This window comes from Euprymna scolopes, chromosome 2 (genome assembly GCF_053919585.1).
Source record: "Euprymna scolopes isolate OS-2025 chromosome 2, ASM5391958v1, whole genome shotgun sequence".
Lineage (NCBI taxonomy): Eukaryota > Metazoa > Mollusca > Cephalopoda > Sepiida > Sepiolidae > Euprymna > Euprymna scolopes.
Window position 1 is genome coordinate 194,839,156 of NC_136483.1, and position 20,585 is coordinate 194,859,740.

The window sequence follows — 20,585 nt, forward strand, 5'->3', positions numbered from 1 at the left end:
AAGATGTGATTGTTTCTGTGGCGACAATTTGGACAAAGTAGGGAAACAATTTTACTATGTGTGTAATTTTATTTTGTTCCGTTTTAAGATCACAAAGAAATTTGATTAAAGCTTAATATTAATTTTATAACCATACAAATATCATCGGTAATAAATACTACAACTCGAATATAAGAAAATAAAATTTTATATATATATATTTTTTTTCTTAAAACATTTTTAAATGCCCAAACATACGTTTCATACGTATTGAATCATATTTTCTTGTTTAAAAAAAGCAAATAAAAACCTACAAGTATATGTTGAATCAGACTCATCAGTAGGGGTGTTGTTAAGAAAATATTTAAAAAATACAATTTTTTAAAATTATAGCGCCTTTATATTTATTACACACAATAAAACCCAAGTAGGGTATAATTTGAAAGTTGAGTTTCATTTTGCTTTCGACAATTTGGGTATTAAAACATCTAATGAATGTTTGAAGCAAAAAAATTTAATTTTATTCTCTTAGTCATACATGTTTATCCAAAGTAAACCCTGAAACTGATTAACTAATCATTTAGAATTTTGGAACACAACTGCTAGGTGTAAGGGTGGGCAAAATGAGCTATATTGAGTTTAATGTAGTTTTATGGAAGGCTTTTGTAAATACATCAGGTTTTGAGGAAAGTTTAACTAAAATTCCCTGAATATTAATACCTCCTTAAGATTCTTTAAGATCCCTTATTTTATAAATAATAATGAGGTAACAGACGAATTATTAATTCCATGATTTTAAAAAGTACATTTTTAAAAATCTTTTTTAAAAGTGTGAAACTACCCATCCAGCATAGAATAACACCTGTGCAATACTAGATAGGTAGGTAGGTATTTAATAGAAATGTATTACCGAAAATTTAACTGATGCGCTTTATATATATATATATATATATATATATAATGGAAATTAAATGATTGTAAAATATGAAGTAATAAATATTTAAATATTTTAGAATGGAGAATCACTTTCCTATATAAATATAAAATGATCACTCACTTCCTGACCAGTTAGCGGTAAATGGAGACCGGTAATGTTTAGTGTGGTTCTTTTTCTGCTTTTAAAATAAAATTATGCAAGTAAAAAGAGAAAAACTTTTTTGAAACAGTGAAAAAAACTTCCAAATTTGAGCATGGAAGGAAAGGGCATATGCCGTTCAGGCACACATATACTGTAAATAATGTAATGTAATCTAATCCTAAAATATGAGGAGATATAGCTGAAAGTGAAGCCCCCCCCCCAACTTGAAACCGAGTGCAATTCAGGAAGTGGGTGTTTATTTTACTTTACTTTATATATAGGAAAACTTTTATATACTTTATATATTTGAAACTTTTTCAAATATATATAATTATTATTTGTTTGTGTTTTTACTGTCCATTAAAGCTTATTCTATGCTTACTGTTGTTTGTTATTTCGTGTCTACAGTTTATAGGTGTTGAAGTTCTTTAAAATACATGATTTCAAATTTCTCATTCAGGCATGATCTACATGGGTCATCTAAATTTCTATACAAGCCTGTCATATTTTCTACTTTACTCTTGTCAAGCGTCCACTTTCTTTGAACTCCCAGTAATGGATCACTAGTGCTATTTTGATTTGTCACTTTTTGTTATTGAATGTGCTTTTATGATCATGGTATCTGATTTTAAAATCTAGGGAGGTTATATTCACATATTTCTTGTTATTCAGGTTTTCTTAGGCAAATATTGTAGTTTAGTAAACAATGGCTTTTGTTAGGCATTTTATAGTGGACAGATGGCACTAGTTCTACAATTGCAACTTTTCTGTTTGTTATTAGCTTTCTGGTTGCTATTAAGATTTGGGTTATTACTATTTCTAGTGATTATATTTTTGTCCTTTGTGTTATTCTTACTGTTGCTACAATGGTCACTTTTATTATTTCATTTATTTATTTTTTTAATTCCCACTTTTGTTAGGATATTTTTTCAGGTTGTTTATATGTGCTCGCACAAAAAAAACTACAACAAGCGTGAATGATAATAAAATGTTTCCTTATTTTCCAACTATTATCACAAAATTAAAATGGCCGACCAGTTTACAAGGAAGCTTTGTGGTGGATTTAAAACTAAAAACAATTTTAGCACTTTATGCTATTTCCTTGTTTATTTCGACAAATATACACGAGTTATGTTGACGCGAAAAATAAACACGCATACAGAGACACGAGAGGTGGACATGCGTTTTTTAATACGATATTTGTTTTTGTCTTTAGTCACAGGAGGAGAAATATTACTTTCTTTATTTTGTGGTGGAATCGTAGACATTTTTATGTTAAAAGTGTTAGGAAACAATTACCTTTCATTACTTAAAATTTGGAAGGTAACGACCTGGGTGTTCCAAGTTGGAATCCAGTTCATTCCGCAAAATCACTTTCATTTAGGGATGTTGGCAACCTTCCTGTAAGTAGCTGATGTCTTTCTAGAAAGAATTCTGACTAGAAAAATATTGAGGAAACCAATGCCCACTATAGAATCTTCAGATTCATATGATGATGATCTTTTAAAAATGTGGAGCCCTACTTACTATCTAGTTCATAATTGTAATAGTTAATACCCCCCCCCAAAAAAAAAATTATTCTGAAAATTGTAAATGTTAAAAGACATGCTCTTCTTTAATTGTAACCTTAAACATGGGTGGCACAAAAAAAAAGGGTGTGTATAACGAAATCGGTAAACATCAACTTATAGCCCACAGGATCGTTAATAGTCAAATTAACCCCCCCCACACACACAAAATAATGATTTTATTTATAACATTTTTTATTCTGTATATTCAACAGAAAAAAAAAAAAAAAAATCACTAGCACACACACACTTTCCAAGAAAATGCCAAAATTAAAAAAAGAACTAACATTGCTTAATATCCGGAAAATTTAAATGCGATATTCGGTTTCAGCATACTCGAAAATTTTTTAAGGAAATTGTTAAGGTGGAAACCAGGTTAAAATTTACAAAAAAAAAACAAACAAACAAACAAAAAAAAAAACGGTTACATGTCTTTAAACACGCTGTCGGATGAGGAAGTAGGTGATCATTCTACTTTAAATTTATATGCGAAACTGATCCTCTATTCTAAAACGGTTGTTTTTATTTTTATCGCAAAGTTATTAAAAGATAGAATTTCATTTTTTCTTTTTAGGTGAACTAACTAGCACCTGATATAAAAATACAAACCCTTCCTTCTCTAGTGGAGCTGGATTTTATCTACGTTAAAAACCGATTTCATGTCTAACTTGACAGACTTGAAATAAGTAGATACTATGGATCTAGAGAAGAAAGTGTTGTTGAAGAATCCCTATTCTACAATCGAGTCTGTTACATAACGTTTTAGTTAATTACCAGCTGAAAAAAAAAAAAAAATGTAAAGCCGAGAGAAATGTTTTTGGAGAGGGAACTAAATACGACGCCGAGAAGAGCACGTGGTCTGCATCTTTACGGAAAGATGCGGAGTTTGGAGGGGGGGTGTATTTATAAATAGAGATAGTTGCAACAGGAAGGTAACCCATGAAAAATAAAGGGCTTCATGAAGGAGGTCATTCATTCTCCCAAGCATTATCTTCACATTTCGGGAGCAGTGACGATTCCTCGGTTAGGAGAAAGAAGGATTATGCGATCTGAGGCACCCTTATTGGTATCTCTCCTCTCCCTTGCAAAATTAGGCATAAGGTTAGTTTATTGTGGGTGAATCCAGATTTCCTCCACCTGGTTACAAAATTTTCCGTTGTCGGAAAACCCAATCCTTTTCTTCGAAAGGAGAGGGTAATACTTGGGAGAATGGTTTAGGACTGAACAGAATCATATTTCGGTGCAAACCCAAGAGCAATGCTGACGGATTTAGGCAATTTCATAGGTTGTCCCACGACGTCACCGCGGCGCGCGGCGGCGCTCATGGCCTTAAAACCTCGACATTGTATCACATCCGGCCCTCGAAACAGGGACACGTAAAAAAAGTTTAAGAACAGAAGACAGTAGAAAATGAAGGGGAAATAAAAGGGGGTTATATAAACAGAGTCCACTTGGCTTGGTGGGGTTAATTTTGTTCATGTGGCAAGTCTACGTTCAATTATTTGTCGAAAACGACAACTAAACTTTAAAAAAAAATTAAGTTGAAGACTTTGTTTATGAAAGAAAGAAAACTTAAAAGGAGTTGAATTAAAAAATAGAAGTAGGTCAGCAGCGCCAAGAGAGAGGATTTTTGAAGTGTTGTCTTTTTTTTTTTTTTTTTACGGTTCTTCTTGGATATTGTTCCACTTCTGAAGAGGAAAATAAAATTATTTGGTACTAGTGCACTTATTGATCCGTGCTGAAATAATAACGTTCTTATTTAAAAAGCCATTCTTAACATGGGAAGGAGGAGGGTGTTTTGTACCTATTTTATACTTTAACCTTACAATAGAATAAAAAAAACAAAACTTTAATTAAACTTGGAAATACGATTTAAAAAATAGCGCGGATCAGTAAGTGCACTAGCACCATTTATTTTATGCAAAACGGGGATGAGGTGAAAGAAACCGAACTTTTTTTTAACCCTTTCAAAAATTACCTCTCCCCACACCCACCGCCAATAATTTCAACAATAATTTTTTTTTTTTTTTTTTAAAGAATATTTCTACCCGATAACTAAACAAAAAAAACTTTAAAGTACTAATTTCGGGTTTATATATCTGTTGTGTATGGTCGGTTTCGAGAGAAAATAATTATCCCACCCAGACATTTCCTCCTTCTTTGGGAAGATTGACTTATTGCCGGTCGCTTGAGGTGCCTCCGAGAAATTTTTTATGCTGACTATTTGGGGTGAGCACATTCTCCCACGTCAATCTGACCTCGTGCCTGCCGAGGCAAATAAATAATAATAATAACAACCAATTGACTACTACTCACCATCAAAAAGGTAAAGGTTCCGTAGTTCGCGTTTTCTCCTTTCTTCGGCCTCTCTGACCCGATTGCATTCCACCGGGTCGCGTTTTCGGAAAGCCCAAAGGAGTCGACGTTGGCTTTGTTGGGTGACGACGGGTTCATCACTCGCCGCCCGGGGGCGGGCACCACCTCCTCCGCTGCTGCACGCTGCTGCACCGGTCGCCACCGACGATGGGCCCGCAGTATTGCTTCCAGCCCCAGCGCTCGCCGTAGTAGCCGAACGTTGTTGCGTCTTCTTCCTTGATTTCTGGTCGAACAGATCTAAAATAAACTCCATGCTAGTGCCGCTGGTTTGGCACGCAGGGTCCCAGTGAGTACGGAGTACCCCACCAAACAAGTGGGGGTCAGGATGTCCTTTTGTTATTGCTGTTTTACGACTGCCCGTAACTTCTTTGTTGTTATTGTTGTCTTTATATTAAGGGCAGAGAGAGAGAGAGGCGCACTTGACTGAACTAACTTTTTTCAGAGTACCCGCCTCCTCCTTTCCACTATCTCGCTCTCCTCCTCCTATTCGTATAACCCAACAGGATGGGCGACGACGTAATTTGCAACTTCAGTTCAAGACATCGACTGTCAGTCTTCCTTTTCTTTTTTTTCTTTCCTCCTCTCTTTTTGTTATAGCTTCTCCTCTAACATCAGCGCTACCCTTCCTTTCTTCTCAAATCGGTCAGTCTCCCCCTCTCTAACACACACACACACACACACACACACACACACACACACAATGCGCGTCAGTAAAGAAAACAATCCCAATTTCCAGTCAACAGGGGTTCTCCTGTATTATGCAAATTCACCGAAATAAAAACAAAGCTCCAATAACTCTCCACTCGAAAAGAGTGAAGTTATAAATAAATAAAACGTTTTTATCTATTTATTTTTTAAACGGCATTTTCAAGGCATTAATTTCTTATTAGTCGTTTTCCAGTCCAAATGTGAACAAACTTTATTTAAGCGGACGATGCAACAAATCGAATTCTGCCAAACTTGCACCATCATTACCAATCATCAGTGTTGTCTTGACCGCCATCTGATACTCAACCCTTATTCTCGCGTGGTTCTTGAACCTTGGTGACCGAGTAAAAAAAAAGTTTCATCGAACAAGTGAAACGAAACGTCGAAAAACTCGCCCGGAAAAATATAGTTGCTATCTCTATGAAAAAAAAAAAAAAAAAAAAGTCCTCAATTACAAATGACCCTCACGTCTAATGGGCCTTGTTTGGGGATGAATGGAAGAAAATTTTTTTTTTTTTTTTTTTAAATAAGGCTAGCTCAGGAAAGTGAGTAACTCCACTTAGTGTCCTTTCAAAAGGATAAACTTGAGTTATCGTTCTTTCTTTAGCTAACTTTTTTCTCGACTAGTTTCATCGTACACGTGAAATGCCTAAATGAAAACTATAGTCGTCATGTATGTATATATATTTTTCCGACCTACGTGTGCGATGAAACTTGAAACTCGTTACAGATTATTTATTTATTTTACTAAAACCTGCTTCAAGTCAACGAAAATTGTTTTGTTTTGTTTTTTAGGAGGGGGGGGGCAATACGAAATCCTACAAATAATTTAAATGATTGAAATAGAATTTAACCTTTCAAAATTATTTTAGTAAAAGAAAACTCGTCCCGATGCTATTTTTGGAGTGGGGTGGGGGGGGGGAGAGAACATGCTTACATAAACGGTTAATTTATCCCCGCGAGTTTAAGGAAAAAAATAAAATAAAATAAAATGAAAATAATAAAACGCAAAGAGGAAAATTAAACTTGTACAGGATTTGAACCCGAAGTTTTTATATCGCTTATTTCCACGGCAAACAAAAAGTACAACGAAGCCCCCCCCCCCATTTATGATTGTTCTTAAATTGGTATAATTGATTTTGTTTAACAAATCAAAGTGAGAAAATGCTTGCATTTAGGTTTACGCACAGGAAAAAAGGGGGCTTTTTTTTTTTTAGATTAACAAAAAGCTGAAAAAAAAATCGTTTGTTTTTTTTCTTATGACAGGACAAACGAGAAAAAGGAAAACGAAATATTTAAATGAGTAGACATTTTTGTGGCAAGGTGGAACAAAAGGATGACAACATAAAAGTATTTAGATTTTATTTCAGTTTGAAAGAATGAAAAACAAGTTGAGAGAAAAGAAAAAGCGACAACATGGGATACGTCGAGCGAGAGAGATGCATAGCAAGACAGGGGTAAAGAAATTAGATAGATACATACATACAAAGAGAGAGAGAGAGAGAGAGAGAGAGAGAGAGAGAGAGTTTAATTTTAACACCCCCACTTTATTTCTTTTTAAAAAATATTTTTGTATGCATTGAGATTTTTTTTAAATGTACACAAAGAAATAATAAAGCTCCAATTAATCGAGAGATTATCAAACGGTGGGTGAGGGGGATAAGATAATTGGTGGTTGCCAAATCAGACATTTTTTTTACTTTTGAGCAATGAACGAAAATTTGTATTGTCAATTATTTTGACAAAAACTGGGATGAGATTGAATGGAAATTTCTTTCTTATCCTATTTCACTCAAAACATCGGATCGATGAAGAATCGGCATCGAGACAATTTCGAAGAAATAATGATAATGAAACTATTATGTACAGTCGGGTTACGTGCTCATCAAAAAGGCATGTGTATGGGTTGAGGTGCAGGTGCACTGCACCACTGCATCAGGTGTAGTTTGGAGAATTCCAGAAAGCATGTGCGTTTTGGAGGATGAGGTGTGTCGGCAGTCAACATCCGATGCAGCCATTACTATAATTAATGACACCTTCTTGAGAGTTTATTCTCCAAACTCCTTGGCTTAACATTCATAAGCAACATGAATTGAAGCAAATACATGGAGGACATTGCAAAGTCTGCTGCAAAGAAGATGGGCTACCTCTATCATGCTAGAATATTACTCACACATCATATATATATGTATATATTATTGTATTTTCACATCAAACAAGACAGTGCCACTTTGATGTAGGGGGCTACTATCTGCGATACAATTTGTAGGGGTACTATGAAGAGAATTGAGCAGCAAGATGTCTGTTTACATTACACTTGAACTTCTGCATGTCAGTGCTGTCAGGGAAACAGGAACCCGGAAGGGAATTCCAAAGTCTAGCAATCCTAATAAAGAAACTATTAGAGCAGAAAGCTTTCTTACATCTAGGGATCGCTACTGTGTAGGGGCGGGATTTTGCTGCTTGCCGGGTTTGTCTGAGGTATTTCTGTTGAGGGAGCACAAGAGCTTGTAGTTTGTCGAAGTATCCACCAATACTTGTAAAACAGACAGAGGGATGCAACATTATATATATATATATAAATTATAAGATGGTCAACATCATGAACTTTGGAATATAGTCGTTTGTCATTTATTCATTATATTGCTGTAATTACATTGAGCTTCTTAAATAAGGATTGGTATATATTATAAGGAAATAAAATATATTTTCAGAGAAATATATATATATATATATTAGTATCCTATATTTTTACATGGCCACAATTCGCCCATGCATATTGTATTGTTGCCTCATCTGGTCTGTTGCATCTAGCAGTTTTTCGCTTTTAGACAGGGTAAAAAAAAAGTCAAATCTAATAGGTCCTGCACTATCTTCCAAGCTCCAACATCTGTCATATCGTCGCAATGTTGCATCACTATTCCTGTTTTATGAACTCGTAGCACTTGAGCCCCCTTGATAGACATACTCCAATTAACCATACAAGAGGTAAAATCCCATCACTTCAATGCTGAGGTCACTAAATGTCAGAAAGCTTTCTATTCTAATAATTTCTTCCCTCTGACTGCTAAACGAATTCTTTCCCCATTTCCCCTGATTGTACTAAACTGATGATGTTTAAATGTAATGTGAACAGACAGCTTGCTGTTCAACTCCCCACAGTTCCCTGTTAGACATGATCCTAAATAGTAGTCCTTTATGTTCAAGTAGCAACGTGCCTTTGTAAGGTGAAAAGGTAGTTAAAAAAAAATGCTTTAGCAATTCTGAGCACAAAAAAGTTTTTGAAAAGCATAAGAGTTGTGCTGAGTCTCTCAAGAAACTTGATACAAAATTCAAAATCTTCCAAAAAGAGATGAAAAGTCGACTGAAAAAAAAAAAAAAAAAAAAAAATCTGAAACTTCAGTCTCTTAAAAAAAGAAAATAAATAAATAACAACAAATCTAAATTTCTCCCAAATGAATCAACTCTTAAACTCATATATGGAACATCTGCATAAAAAGATTCGATTTTCAAGTCTCTCTACAAAAAGGCTCTCAAAATCTATATTCTTGGAAAAAAAGGTACGACTGAACTTCAAAGGCATGGAGTCCGCTGAAAAAATCTGACTTTTCAATCTCTTAAAATAAAAACCAACATAAAATCCGGATTTCTCCAAAAAGTGACTTTCTGGATTGAGACAAAATAAAAATTGCGTCAGTCTAGATGAATTTCTTCTTCATCAATTGAGCTCATAACAAATACTGATACTACACTTTGATCTTAGTAAAAAGCCAAGGTAGTGTGGCCAGACAGCTGAAAAATTAAGATCTAACTCCAAAATCGGTTAAAAAAAAACCCAACCAAACAAACAAATAAATAAAAACATGACTAAATATTGGCAACTCTGGCTCTAAGTCTACTTGTAGCTAGAAGTTAAATGAATTGACAGATGAGTTTTGTCAAGTAGATTGGGAAAAACTCTGCCACAAGTCAAGCAATCACCCATCAGTAGCAGTAATGGAGACAGCTGGTACTATCTTCATCATGCCAATACCCTACGATCATAGCCGGTTTTTTTTTAAGACTAATAATGGTAAAAAGGTTTTGCGTTTTACTGACTGCCATTCGAGTTTTTGTTTCTGTTACTCATGTTCACTCCTAACAAGTGCATTTTGCCACTCGAACATAAGAGGCTACTACGACTTGGGGCCAAGAAAGATTAACAAGATATTGGTTTATGTTACATTAAAACTTCTGCATATCAGTACAGCCAGGGAAGTAAGTAGCGGGAAGGGAATTCCAAAATCTAGCTGTCCGAGAAAAGAAACTATTAAAGTAAAAAGCTTTTTTGTATTTAGGGACCCAACAGTGAAAGGGTGAAATTTTGTTGCTAAGCAGGTTTATCGGGAATATGTATGTCGATCGGGGTGCAAGTGCAACAAGTTGATCAGAGCATGTTCCATTAAAATATTTGTAAAACAGGCACATTGTGACGATGGGACAGGAGTTGGAGTTTAGTTGACAAAGTGGAACCTATTAGATTGAAAACTCTTCTTTTGGACTCTATCCAAGAGGGAAAGGTTAGTGGTAGATACACCAACCTAGATATGGCAACAATACTCCATGCATGAGCAAATGTTGGCCTTGAAGAGGTACAGGATGCTCTCGGGTGTGAGTAGTTTTCTAGCTCGATAGAGGGAATCCACCTTCTTTGCAGCAGCCTTCACAATGTCTTCAATGTATTTGTTCTAGTTCATATTATCCGTGAATATTAGGCCAAGATATTTTTTTCTATTTGAAGCTCTTTAATTAGCAATAATCCGATCAACAAAGTTCTGAAAAATTCTATTTTCTTCTGCTGCTTGTCATCGGTTAACATTTAGCATTATTTCAGTGAATATAATAAATATGTTTGCAAAATGCCTCATGACCTCAACATATTTTTGTCTAAGTCTTCTTTTTCTATTATATAAAGGGCAGTTGTCTGTGTATATATGTACTAGCCTGGGTGCCCGGCATTGCCTGCATATTTGGACGTCTGTGTTGAGCAAAAAAAAAAAAAAAAAATGGTAGTAGGCAGGCTTGAACCCGTATCGCGAAGGAGGAAAAAAACCTGAAAAAACCCCCCAAAAAAACTGACGTCTTGCTGTTGCGCTCATTGCTAAACCAGAAGTGGCGTAGGTTTAAATTAAGGCTAGTCAATCGAAAAAAGGTGATGACTTTCAAAAATATCGGTGAAAAAAGCGACCCCCTCCCTGTAGAAAAGTGCCCAGTTGGGGGTGAAAGAATCAATGATTTTAGTCAATTTTTCGATAATTGTTGTCCGAAGGGTCGAGCTTCAAAACGGTACTGATCTTGTGAAAATCTGTCATCTCTGTCAAGTTTTAGGCGAACATACATACATACATACATACATACATACATACATTTAAACAGATAGATGAGATTTATATTATAGTTGTCCGGTTAAAAGTAAAAAAAAATACAAAACAAACACTCATCAAGATGGTATATTCTTAATCAGCATTGCCCTAGATTAATAATATCTAAATTTTAGAAAAATTTTTTCTCTGGGAGCCAACTGGGCGAGGTTTAATCAGGGAGGGTCAGTTTTTAGCGTTATGCACAAATTTGGAAAGAAAATACCAATTAATTTCAAGAGAAATGTATTATATACAAGAGAGTTATCTGTGTATGTGTGTGTGTCTCAATAGAGAGGAATGGGCTGAGCGGAGGAAAAGGAGGTGATTAGGGAGAGGGAGGGGGAAAGAACGATAGGAAGACGAATAGAGCGAGGTAAAAGTTTTAATAGAAATATGTTAGTTTTGGTCTGGGCAATGTAATGTAGCCCTGCTAGTCTTTACGTCAAGACTCATACAGAATCAGCAAAGAAAAGCAGCATAATGTATCAAATTCTGTTTGAAATAAATTTCGAATGTTAAAAACATTGTGAGCTGTCCCTCGCTACATCAGTTGTAGAGCTTCATGATATATAGCAGAGAATGCTGGGCTCTCACCTAGCCTCCTCTCACCTGACTGTAGCACAATGGCAGATCCATAAGATAAAATGGATTTGCAAAGTGAAATCTGACTAAAACAAGTTGAGCATGCGGGGTCCCCCTCTATGAATGAAAAATTTACTTTCACCATGACTAATATTTGTGCAAAATTTCAAAAATATCCAAGGCATGGTTATTGAGAAAAGTCCAAACAAATGAGCGGATGAACTATTTGGGGTCAATTTTACCTCGATAATGCTCCCAAAAAGGGGCAACCCGAGTTATCCCAGAAAATCTATTCTGGCACAAATTTACTTTCCCCATGAAACAAGTGATTAGACAATATTTCATAGAATTAAATTTGGATACATTTGACCTGCTTAATCGTGAGAACTAGAGAGTAAGCTTGCGTGATATCAGAAAACATGACCTCTGAACAAAGGAAAAGAGACGCTGAATATATAGAATTAAAACATAAAAATGATCATTGTATTTCACTGCTAATGTAGCAAGGAGATATAATAACAAAGTATATGTTTATATCTATAAAAATGAGAATGTGTGCGTGCGTGTGAGGAGACTTCTCAACCTATATACTCAACGAATTTTTGATCTACAGACTTGAAATTTGGTATATAGGATATTCAGACATGTGGAAAACTTTTCAATCTGTTTCGCCTGGAAAAAAAAAGTGACTGCTAAGCGGTCAAAATTGAAAAATTGGAACTTGAGGGTCATCGGATTTTTATCTGTCAACTGTTTCACGACTGCTTCCTGATGTTAAGAATAAGTAGGTTTGAAAACACTTTTTCTAGATCGTAGCAAGATGGTCTAATGGTTATCATACTTGACTTTAGGTTTTGGTTTCGATCTCAGCTTGAGTATTTTTTTTTTTTTTTACTTACAAGAAGTGAACTGTTTAGAAAAAAACATAATACTCGCATACACATGTCTCAGTTTCTTTCCATTTTCTTTTTTTACTTCATTTTTTTTAGAGGAATTTAGCGTTACACTTAATACCTACTATATTTCTGTTTATAATAAATAAAAATTCTGCATTAAAACATAATATTCATGCATATTTTACGACTGGGTAACCTGCTAGTGTTTATATATATTTCTATGTAAACTAATTAACTGATCGTTATGAATTTTGAGACACAGCTGCTAGATGAAAGAGATGATAACGAAGACTATATTTAGTTAAATGAAAATGGCATAAAAGAGTGTGCGTAAGCTTTTTGCGAAAATTCATCTATTTATGAATTTTGTTAAATTTTAACAATAGAGGTTTCACATCAATAAATATACATCACCCAGTTTCCTTGGAGGGTTTTCTTAGGGGGCAAAACATGGGCACAACTTGCCAAATTTTTTTTACAAAACGAGCAAAGTCAAATTAATTTTTTTATTTTTTTTTACATAGGCATCACCACTTATCAAGGCCCAGAGGCCACTCAAGAATAAGGGTTAAAGAATATATAGTAGAAATTGGACAATATAGTAATCGATAGGAAATTCGGTAAATTTGTTAACTTAAGTGGAACGGTTCATCAAGAACTTGTTTACGTTGGACAATCAGGTTGTAGTCAGCTGGAAAGCAGGAAAACGGAAGACAGCCCCACAGGCATGCAGTTCTAAGAAAGAAGCTTTGTTCATGGAATCTACGTTTAGGTTTAGGCAGAGATAAAGAGTTGGGGGAATTATTGATAGTGTTTTCAGCTAGACGAGTGTTTCTTGTGTATGGTTTGGCGAGGGGGGAACCATATATTGAAGCTCAGTCGAGCACTTGCCATGAAAATAACGATAAAGCAAAGACAAATTCACAACATCTTTTCTGTGAAAAAGAGGTTGCAGGGAAGAGAAAAGAACATCCCCTACAAGGCTACGAAGTCTATTTTGAACTCTAGCAAGGCAGGATAAGTCCTTTCTAGCAGCTCCAGCCCAGATGTGGCAACAATACTCAATCCGTGGACGCACCTGGCTCTTATATAGATAGAGAATTGGATAAGCAGTGAGATATCTACTGGATCGATAGAAGGATCCCACCATTTTTCCAGCAGCCTTGGCAACGGATTTGATGTATGTGTTTAATTTTAGATAGAGTAAAGGTCAAGCCCAGAAGCTTGCCAAAACAGGAGGCTTCCCCAAGATGGGAGCCATTCATTTCAATTGATGCCAGATGGCGATCAGAACATTTTTTTTTTTTTTTTTTTACATAGGCATCACCACATTATCAAGGCCCAGAGGCCATTCAAGGATAAGGGTTAAAGAGTGTACAGTAGAAATTGGACAATATAGTAATCATTAGTAATGAAAATTTGGTAAATTTGATAACTTATATGGAACGGCTCATCAAGAACTTATTTACTTTAGACTTGAACACAAACATATTGTAGTCAGCTGGAAAGCAGGAAAACGGAAGACAATTCCACAGGCGTAGAGAAGCTTGGTTTTAGATGCATTAAAAGTAACCAGCCACTTCTTTCCCCATTGTACCACATGCTCAAGATCAGAGGAGAGAGAATCGGAGAGAACTTTGTTGTTTACGGTCTTAGATGTGCTACCATAGTAGTGTCATCAGCATAAATGTCTACGAATGATGTAAGGATGTGATTTGGAAGATCATTAATGTAGATCAGGAAGAGAGTTTGGCCCAAGATGGACCCCTGAGGGACTCCAGCATGAATATTATGAGCTTCTGATTTCTGCCCATCAACTACTATTCTTATGAACCTATCAAAGAGAAATGATTTAATAATTGAGAAGACATTTCCAGCTATACCATAGCTGGAGATCTTACGGAGTAGACCTTTATGCAATACCCTATCAAAGGCCTTTAATATGTCAAGAGCAATTGCCCTAGAAAGGTTGCCTCCATCGAGAGATTCGCTAATCCTATGAGATATAACTGTAAGCACATCTGCTGTAGATCTAGCAGAACGGAAACCATATTGTGTGTCACTAAGAAGGTTATTTACTTCTCTATTTAACACAGATTCCAGCAACTTACTCATGACACGCAGGAGACTTATTGGCCTGTAATGAGAGGGAGATGACCGATCACCTGAATTCTTAAATACAGGGCATACTGATGAGATTTTCCAGGATGATGGGAAGCAATTCTCCTTAAGACAACGTTTAAACAGTTTTGTAAGTATGTGGGCTAGTTCTGGTAGAAGTTTTTTGAGTACTATAATTCGAATACCGTCAGGGCCGGTTGCTTTAATAAAAGTTTAACAAAACAATGTACTCTTTTTTTAAACAAAGGCTGTTAAAAAAAACATCTGGGGAAATTGGTATGTTTTTACCTTCAAGTATCAACATAAAATTTGTTGTATATTTAGAATTACACTTATTAAAAAAATACAAAAAAATCTATATGATGTACGTACTCGTCACAGAACGAAAATGTCATATTCTAAAAATCATGTGGGTTTGGCAAGTAACTTTTCTATTTGGCTAATAAATGAAAATATTTACTTGTCAAAGGTCAACTAAAGATAAATTTGTCCGTAGCGGCCTGTATAAATAAAAATTGTGAGAACAAAGATAGAGAATTGGCTCTGTAATAATAGATATGAAGTCTGCATGAATTAAAATATATTTAAGTGTATTTTATAACCGGGCAAAGCCAGGTGTCCACTGCTAGTCATGTGTAAAATTCACAATCCTTTCTGTAATCCAGCCATAGTTGACACAAATAGACTTTGATCTATGCTTGCCTTATCCAAGTTTCAGCCATAAATGTTCAATCTTTTTATGACCATTCAACAATAGGCAAGGACACTTTAGTGATCGTTTCATCAGTATGAGATGTGATCCTCATTGAACCATAACCTCCTATATTTTTATCTGTGAGATTATCTCATATGATGGACGAGAATTTATTTTAGACTAATCCTCAACTGAAACCATAACAGTCAAAATTAGAACAATGGCAAGAAAGAAAGGTCAGAATTATTAACAATGTTGCATGTCAGAATAAGATGTGCTTTTATCGTTGATAAGACACACTGCTAGGAATCCATGACTGTAACCTGACATTTAGTTGTAAGGTTCTGACGGTGTAAATATCTCTCTTGGACCATCTGTAAAAAGTTAAATATTGAATGATGCAGCAAGTCCTGTGAACATGTTTACCATAAAGAACAGTTGGGAATAAGTCATACACTGTCCACTATGATTACACAATTCCGGTTTCTAATTGGTTACTAGCAGAACGTGGCTCCATTTGATTGGTTAGTTTCCATCGCCAGTGTCTATAAATAGAACCTTCCAATTTTCTTTAACCATACTGTCATGTAACAAAAAAAATATATAGCAAAACAAACACAATATTAGAATTTTTTTTATCGTTTGTTATTGAAGAACTTTGATTGCTTTGCATTGTGGATTAGAGTAAGATGGTTAGTTTTGGCCCGTGTTTTTACTGCATCTCCTTCCACATTTTTTTCAGCATATCCGCATTAGGTGCTATGGTTGTTGAAATCGTCAATCTTTGGTCTATCTAGCACGCTGCTAGGGGATGGCTACTATATAATGCGACACAATGAATGTGTAAATATTTCCACTGGACGATTTGTAAAAAGTTGAATATCGAATGCAGCAGCATATCCTTGGAACAAGTTTACCAGAAAGAACAGTTGGAAATAAGTTATATACCATCCACTATGACTATGCAATTCCTACAGCTATGTATCTTGAAAACTGAGTTATTAAACCTGACATAGTGATATAGGACAAAAAGGAGAAAGAGGTAACCTTAGTAAAAGTTAGTATCCCCAATGATGCTTGGTTAAAAAGAACTGAGGCGGAAAAGATAACAATATCAAAACCTTATGTACGGCATAAATAGAAACTGGAATCTTAGGAAGATCTCTATCATTCGAGTAATTATAGGAGTAACCAGGCTCATGAAAAAGAATTTTAAAAACTACCTGGCAAATATATCCAGTTAACCAAGTGCAAAAGAGATAAAACAATTACACTTAAAGGGATGGTTAGAATCTTAAAAAAAAGATCTCTCGGTTGGAATGTAGGAGATGTTGAGTGAATATCTGACATCCTGTAGGATACCCCTCCCCAGCTAGAACAAAATAAAAAAACACCCTGAAACTTGGTGAATAAGTCAGGCATAGACTGAAGTTTATTTAAACCAAATATTGAATGTTATAACAATTGCATGAATGGCATTCTTTTTTTTTTTTTTTTTTTTTTTTTTAGGGAGAGATCACTCTGTATAACTAAAAATATCAACATTGAAAAATACACTAGTCCAAAGAAAAAAGGTTTGTAAACAGCGTATATATTTTTCTTTCATGTGTAGCAGGCGGAGAAACGTGGGCACATACTCCCTCCTCGATCCTTGCCGAACTGAAAATGTAGTCCTACATTTCTTCATCCGAACACAACGCAATTAGGATGTACATTTTCTCTCGATTCAAACTCTAGTCTCTTTTGTAGATGGTCAGATAATTATACCCAGCTTCCATTGTAAGATTACAAGACAAGAAATTAATTATAAAAGCGAAAAACATTCTAAGGATTTTTTTCTTCTTTTTCTTCACAAAAGATGAAAAGTGCTGATATGTTTGAGATTTGGATCAGTGCTGGACTTACCTATAAGCTAAATAAGTCGTAGCTTAAGGCCACACGCCCCCCAGGACTCAGTTTTTCTTTTCTTTTTTTTTTTCTTCACTTTATGCAATGCATTTCAATTCAGTAACATCTGCTAATCAGAAATTATGCTAGTACAATGGTTGCTGTCATTTTACACGCTACTTCGAACAAACATGTCACAAGATAAAAATTTTTAAGTGCAAACAGCCTATTTATGGGAAGCGATACGTTACATTGCACATCGTTCATTAAATAATAATTTATGAATTTTGCTAGGGAAAACATTTTTTTGTTGTTAAAAGTCAGATAACTCTTGTATCTCTATTACCTCCCTTTCCCTGTACATATCCCATAATCCCTTTTTTGTTCTTACCCTTAATAAAGAGTTCTTCTCATCAGTTAACATATGTCTATTTTCCTCCTTTGAATTCTTGTTCATTTTTATCTCTATTCCACTAAAATGCACCACTCAACATTTTTAATTTCAAAAAGTGGTTGTTATTATTCAATTTAGTTTCGTTTTAAATATTGTTAATATGGTCATAATTTAATATGGTCATAATTTAATATGGCCATAATTTAATATGGCCATAATTTAATATGGTCATAATTTAATATGGTCGTGAGACAGCACTACTGTCAAACAAAAAGTTACACACCTCTTCCTCTCCACTAGTCTATGGGAAACCCTTGGGCATGGTAGAAAACCCACTTCAGCTCCCTGATCAAGGTAACGTGAGGTTATGGAAAGCAGGTAACTGATGTAATACGGAAGCAAACAAATCAGTCTGTTCATGGTTTTATATTTCGTTGTGTTAAGCAACAAGAAGATACCTCTTGGTATTATGGTCAGGACAATCGCACAATATGAACACTGCTCGGACAGAAAGAAACTGCAATCTACTGTCTGAACAATTGCAAAGAAAGCTATGTCAATACATCAACCTCTTTATTCGAGAAACAACATGAATAAGGTTCTGAATCAGAACGCCTCGCTCGGTAGGGATTATCATGATGGAGAGGTGGCACCTGATTGTCATCAAACTAATCTCCGACAAGCAGCAAAGAATAACAGGAAAGATTGTGGGTAGAAGTAAGCAGAGTATGATAGCGAGACACATATGATGACAGTCTGAACACTTAGTTAACATCAAAAATGATGAGCAACAATGAATTCATGAATGCCTCGGGAGAGAGATCGAGATCGATAGCCATAGCCGTCAATGCCTGTTCCAGGTAGGACACCACTTGAATGAATGAATCTAATATTAATTCTTATCAAGTAGCTCTTTGGTCTTGATAAGCGGTGACTCCCTAATATTAAAAAAAAAAAAAAAAAAAAAAAAATGATTTTATTTTATTTTTACACACTAGTTCTTATTAGATCACTAAAGTTAAAAACTGCTGAGTCTGGTCAGTAATAGATGGGGAAATATTTGGGAATACCAGGTACTACTTTATGTGGGGGAGGGAGGCACGACATGTTCACAAGATTCTTCCTACAAAAACATCAAGAGATTGCGAATTGACAACTTCAAATAGAAATCAAAATATTGAGTACTTGTACAGTTTAATCAACACATTAAAAAAATGAAAATATCGAAAAAAAAGTTATATTGTACGTATCCGTTATGAACTGAAGATCTCCGAAAAAAAAAATTTCACTTAATTTGATCGAGTAGTTTTTTTCCTGTAAAACAGTGGAAAAACACGTTTTTATGAGAGCACATTGAAGACAGTAATCTTGGATTTTTTTCTTAATTTTTGTTTGGATTTTAAAAACGCCACAGGGAGGTAACTCCAGTTAAAGCGCCGATACTCCCTCTCCTTCTTTGATACTAGTTTTTCTTCCTAAAAATCGAACCTTTTGCTCGATATCATAACAAATTGTTTTTTTCGTTGTAAAAAAAACAAAAAAAAACTATTTGATGAAATTAAGTGAAATTTTTTTTTTAGGAGAACTTCATTCCATAACGGATACGTACAATTTAAACTTTTTTTTTTTTTTTTTTTTCGATATTTTCATTTTTTAATATCTTGATTAAACTATACAAGTACCAAATATTGTTGCAGTGAAAGTTGAAAACGTGCAAAAAAAAAAAAAAAAAAGCCGAGCATGCAGGATCCTCCCCACAAGTGAAAAATTTACTTTCACAATGGCTAATGTTTGTACAAAACTTTTAAAATAAATCCAGGGCGTCGTTATTAAGAAAAGTGGATTCACTAAAACACTCGAATCTCCTCACTGACATAACCAGACACAAACGATATCAACTAATATTTTCGTAACCCAATACAGCTCTTTAATTTCATCGCACTTTTTCTAGTGTCATAAAGGCTAACTAATTTGCATAGTCACACGACTTTGACAATCGATTTTGAAATCTTAGAGTTCAAAGTTCGTCTCTGCTCGGTGTCATCCTGTCTCTTCTACGAGCACATGCCAATCATGGCTGATTATCTTGCACCCTCGCACCATCACCACGAATGTCAACTTTTCAAAATGTGAGAAACACAAAGTTTCAGTGCAAAAATACACATAGAAGGAACTTTTTTTTTTCACAATTTTTAATGTGAAGAATTATTTTCGATGCAACAAATAGAACAAATCAATTGATAATTAGTTAAAAAAAGAAACATTATTTAAGTAATTTTCGGATTATTATTCTCATCTTGGTTATTATATCCAAAACGCTATGTTCCAAACAATTTTCAATCTTCTTCAGGGTATTTTTTTTTTTTATACAAAGGAGTTACCACTTATCAAAGCCTGGTGGCAACTCGAGGATAAGGGTTACTGAGTGTACGATCGTCAATGGGACAATATCGTAGTAATCATTAGTAGTGGAAATTTGATAAATTGGATTACTTAAGGGTACGACTCATCAAGAACTTGTTTATGTTGGACTTAAAGATGAGCATATTGTAGTCAGCTGGAAAGCAGTCAAACGGAAGAGAATTCCACAGGCGCGCAGTTCTAAGAAAGAAGTTTTGTTCATGGAATCTATATTAAGGTTTAGGCACAGATAAAGAGCGGGGGAAATTATTGATTGTAGTTTCAGATAGGCGAGTGTTTTTCATGAAAGTTTGGCGAGGAGGGACCATAGATTAGAGATCAGACGAGCACTTGTCATGAAAATAATGATAAAACAGAGATAGGCTCACAACGTTTCTTCTGTGGGAAAGAGGTTGCAAGGGAGAGAAAAAGGCATTTCCCACGAGGCTATGAAGTCTATTTTGACCTCTGTCATGGCATGATAAGCTGCTTTTAGCAGT

The 20,585-nt window shown here is 35.0% G+C and overlaps 1 protein-coding gene across 9 annotated transcripts in view; it reads right to left on the bottom strand.

Moving 5' to 3' along the window:
* The window catches only part of LOC145301055 (cAMP-dependent protein kinase catalytic subunit 1), a 486,812-nt gene that overhangs the window by 254,295 nt on the left and 211,932 nt on the right, over window positions 1–20,585 (bottom strand). For 2 of the 9 annotated variants that reach the window (XM_080144541.1, XM_080144540.1), the window contains exon 1: window positions 4,942–5,450. The exons of 5 other annotated variants lie outside the window; for them this stretch is intronic. In XM_080144541.1, the coding sequence (XP_080000667.1) occupies window positions 4,942–5,254 (313 nt within the window). In that variant the 5' untranslated portion in view covers window positions 5,255–5,450. Of the gene's footprint in view, window positions 1–4,941; window positions 5,587–20,585 lie in introns of those variants that run through there. 2 more of the 9 variants (XM_080144543.1, XM_080144542.1) reach the window with 2 other exon arrangements.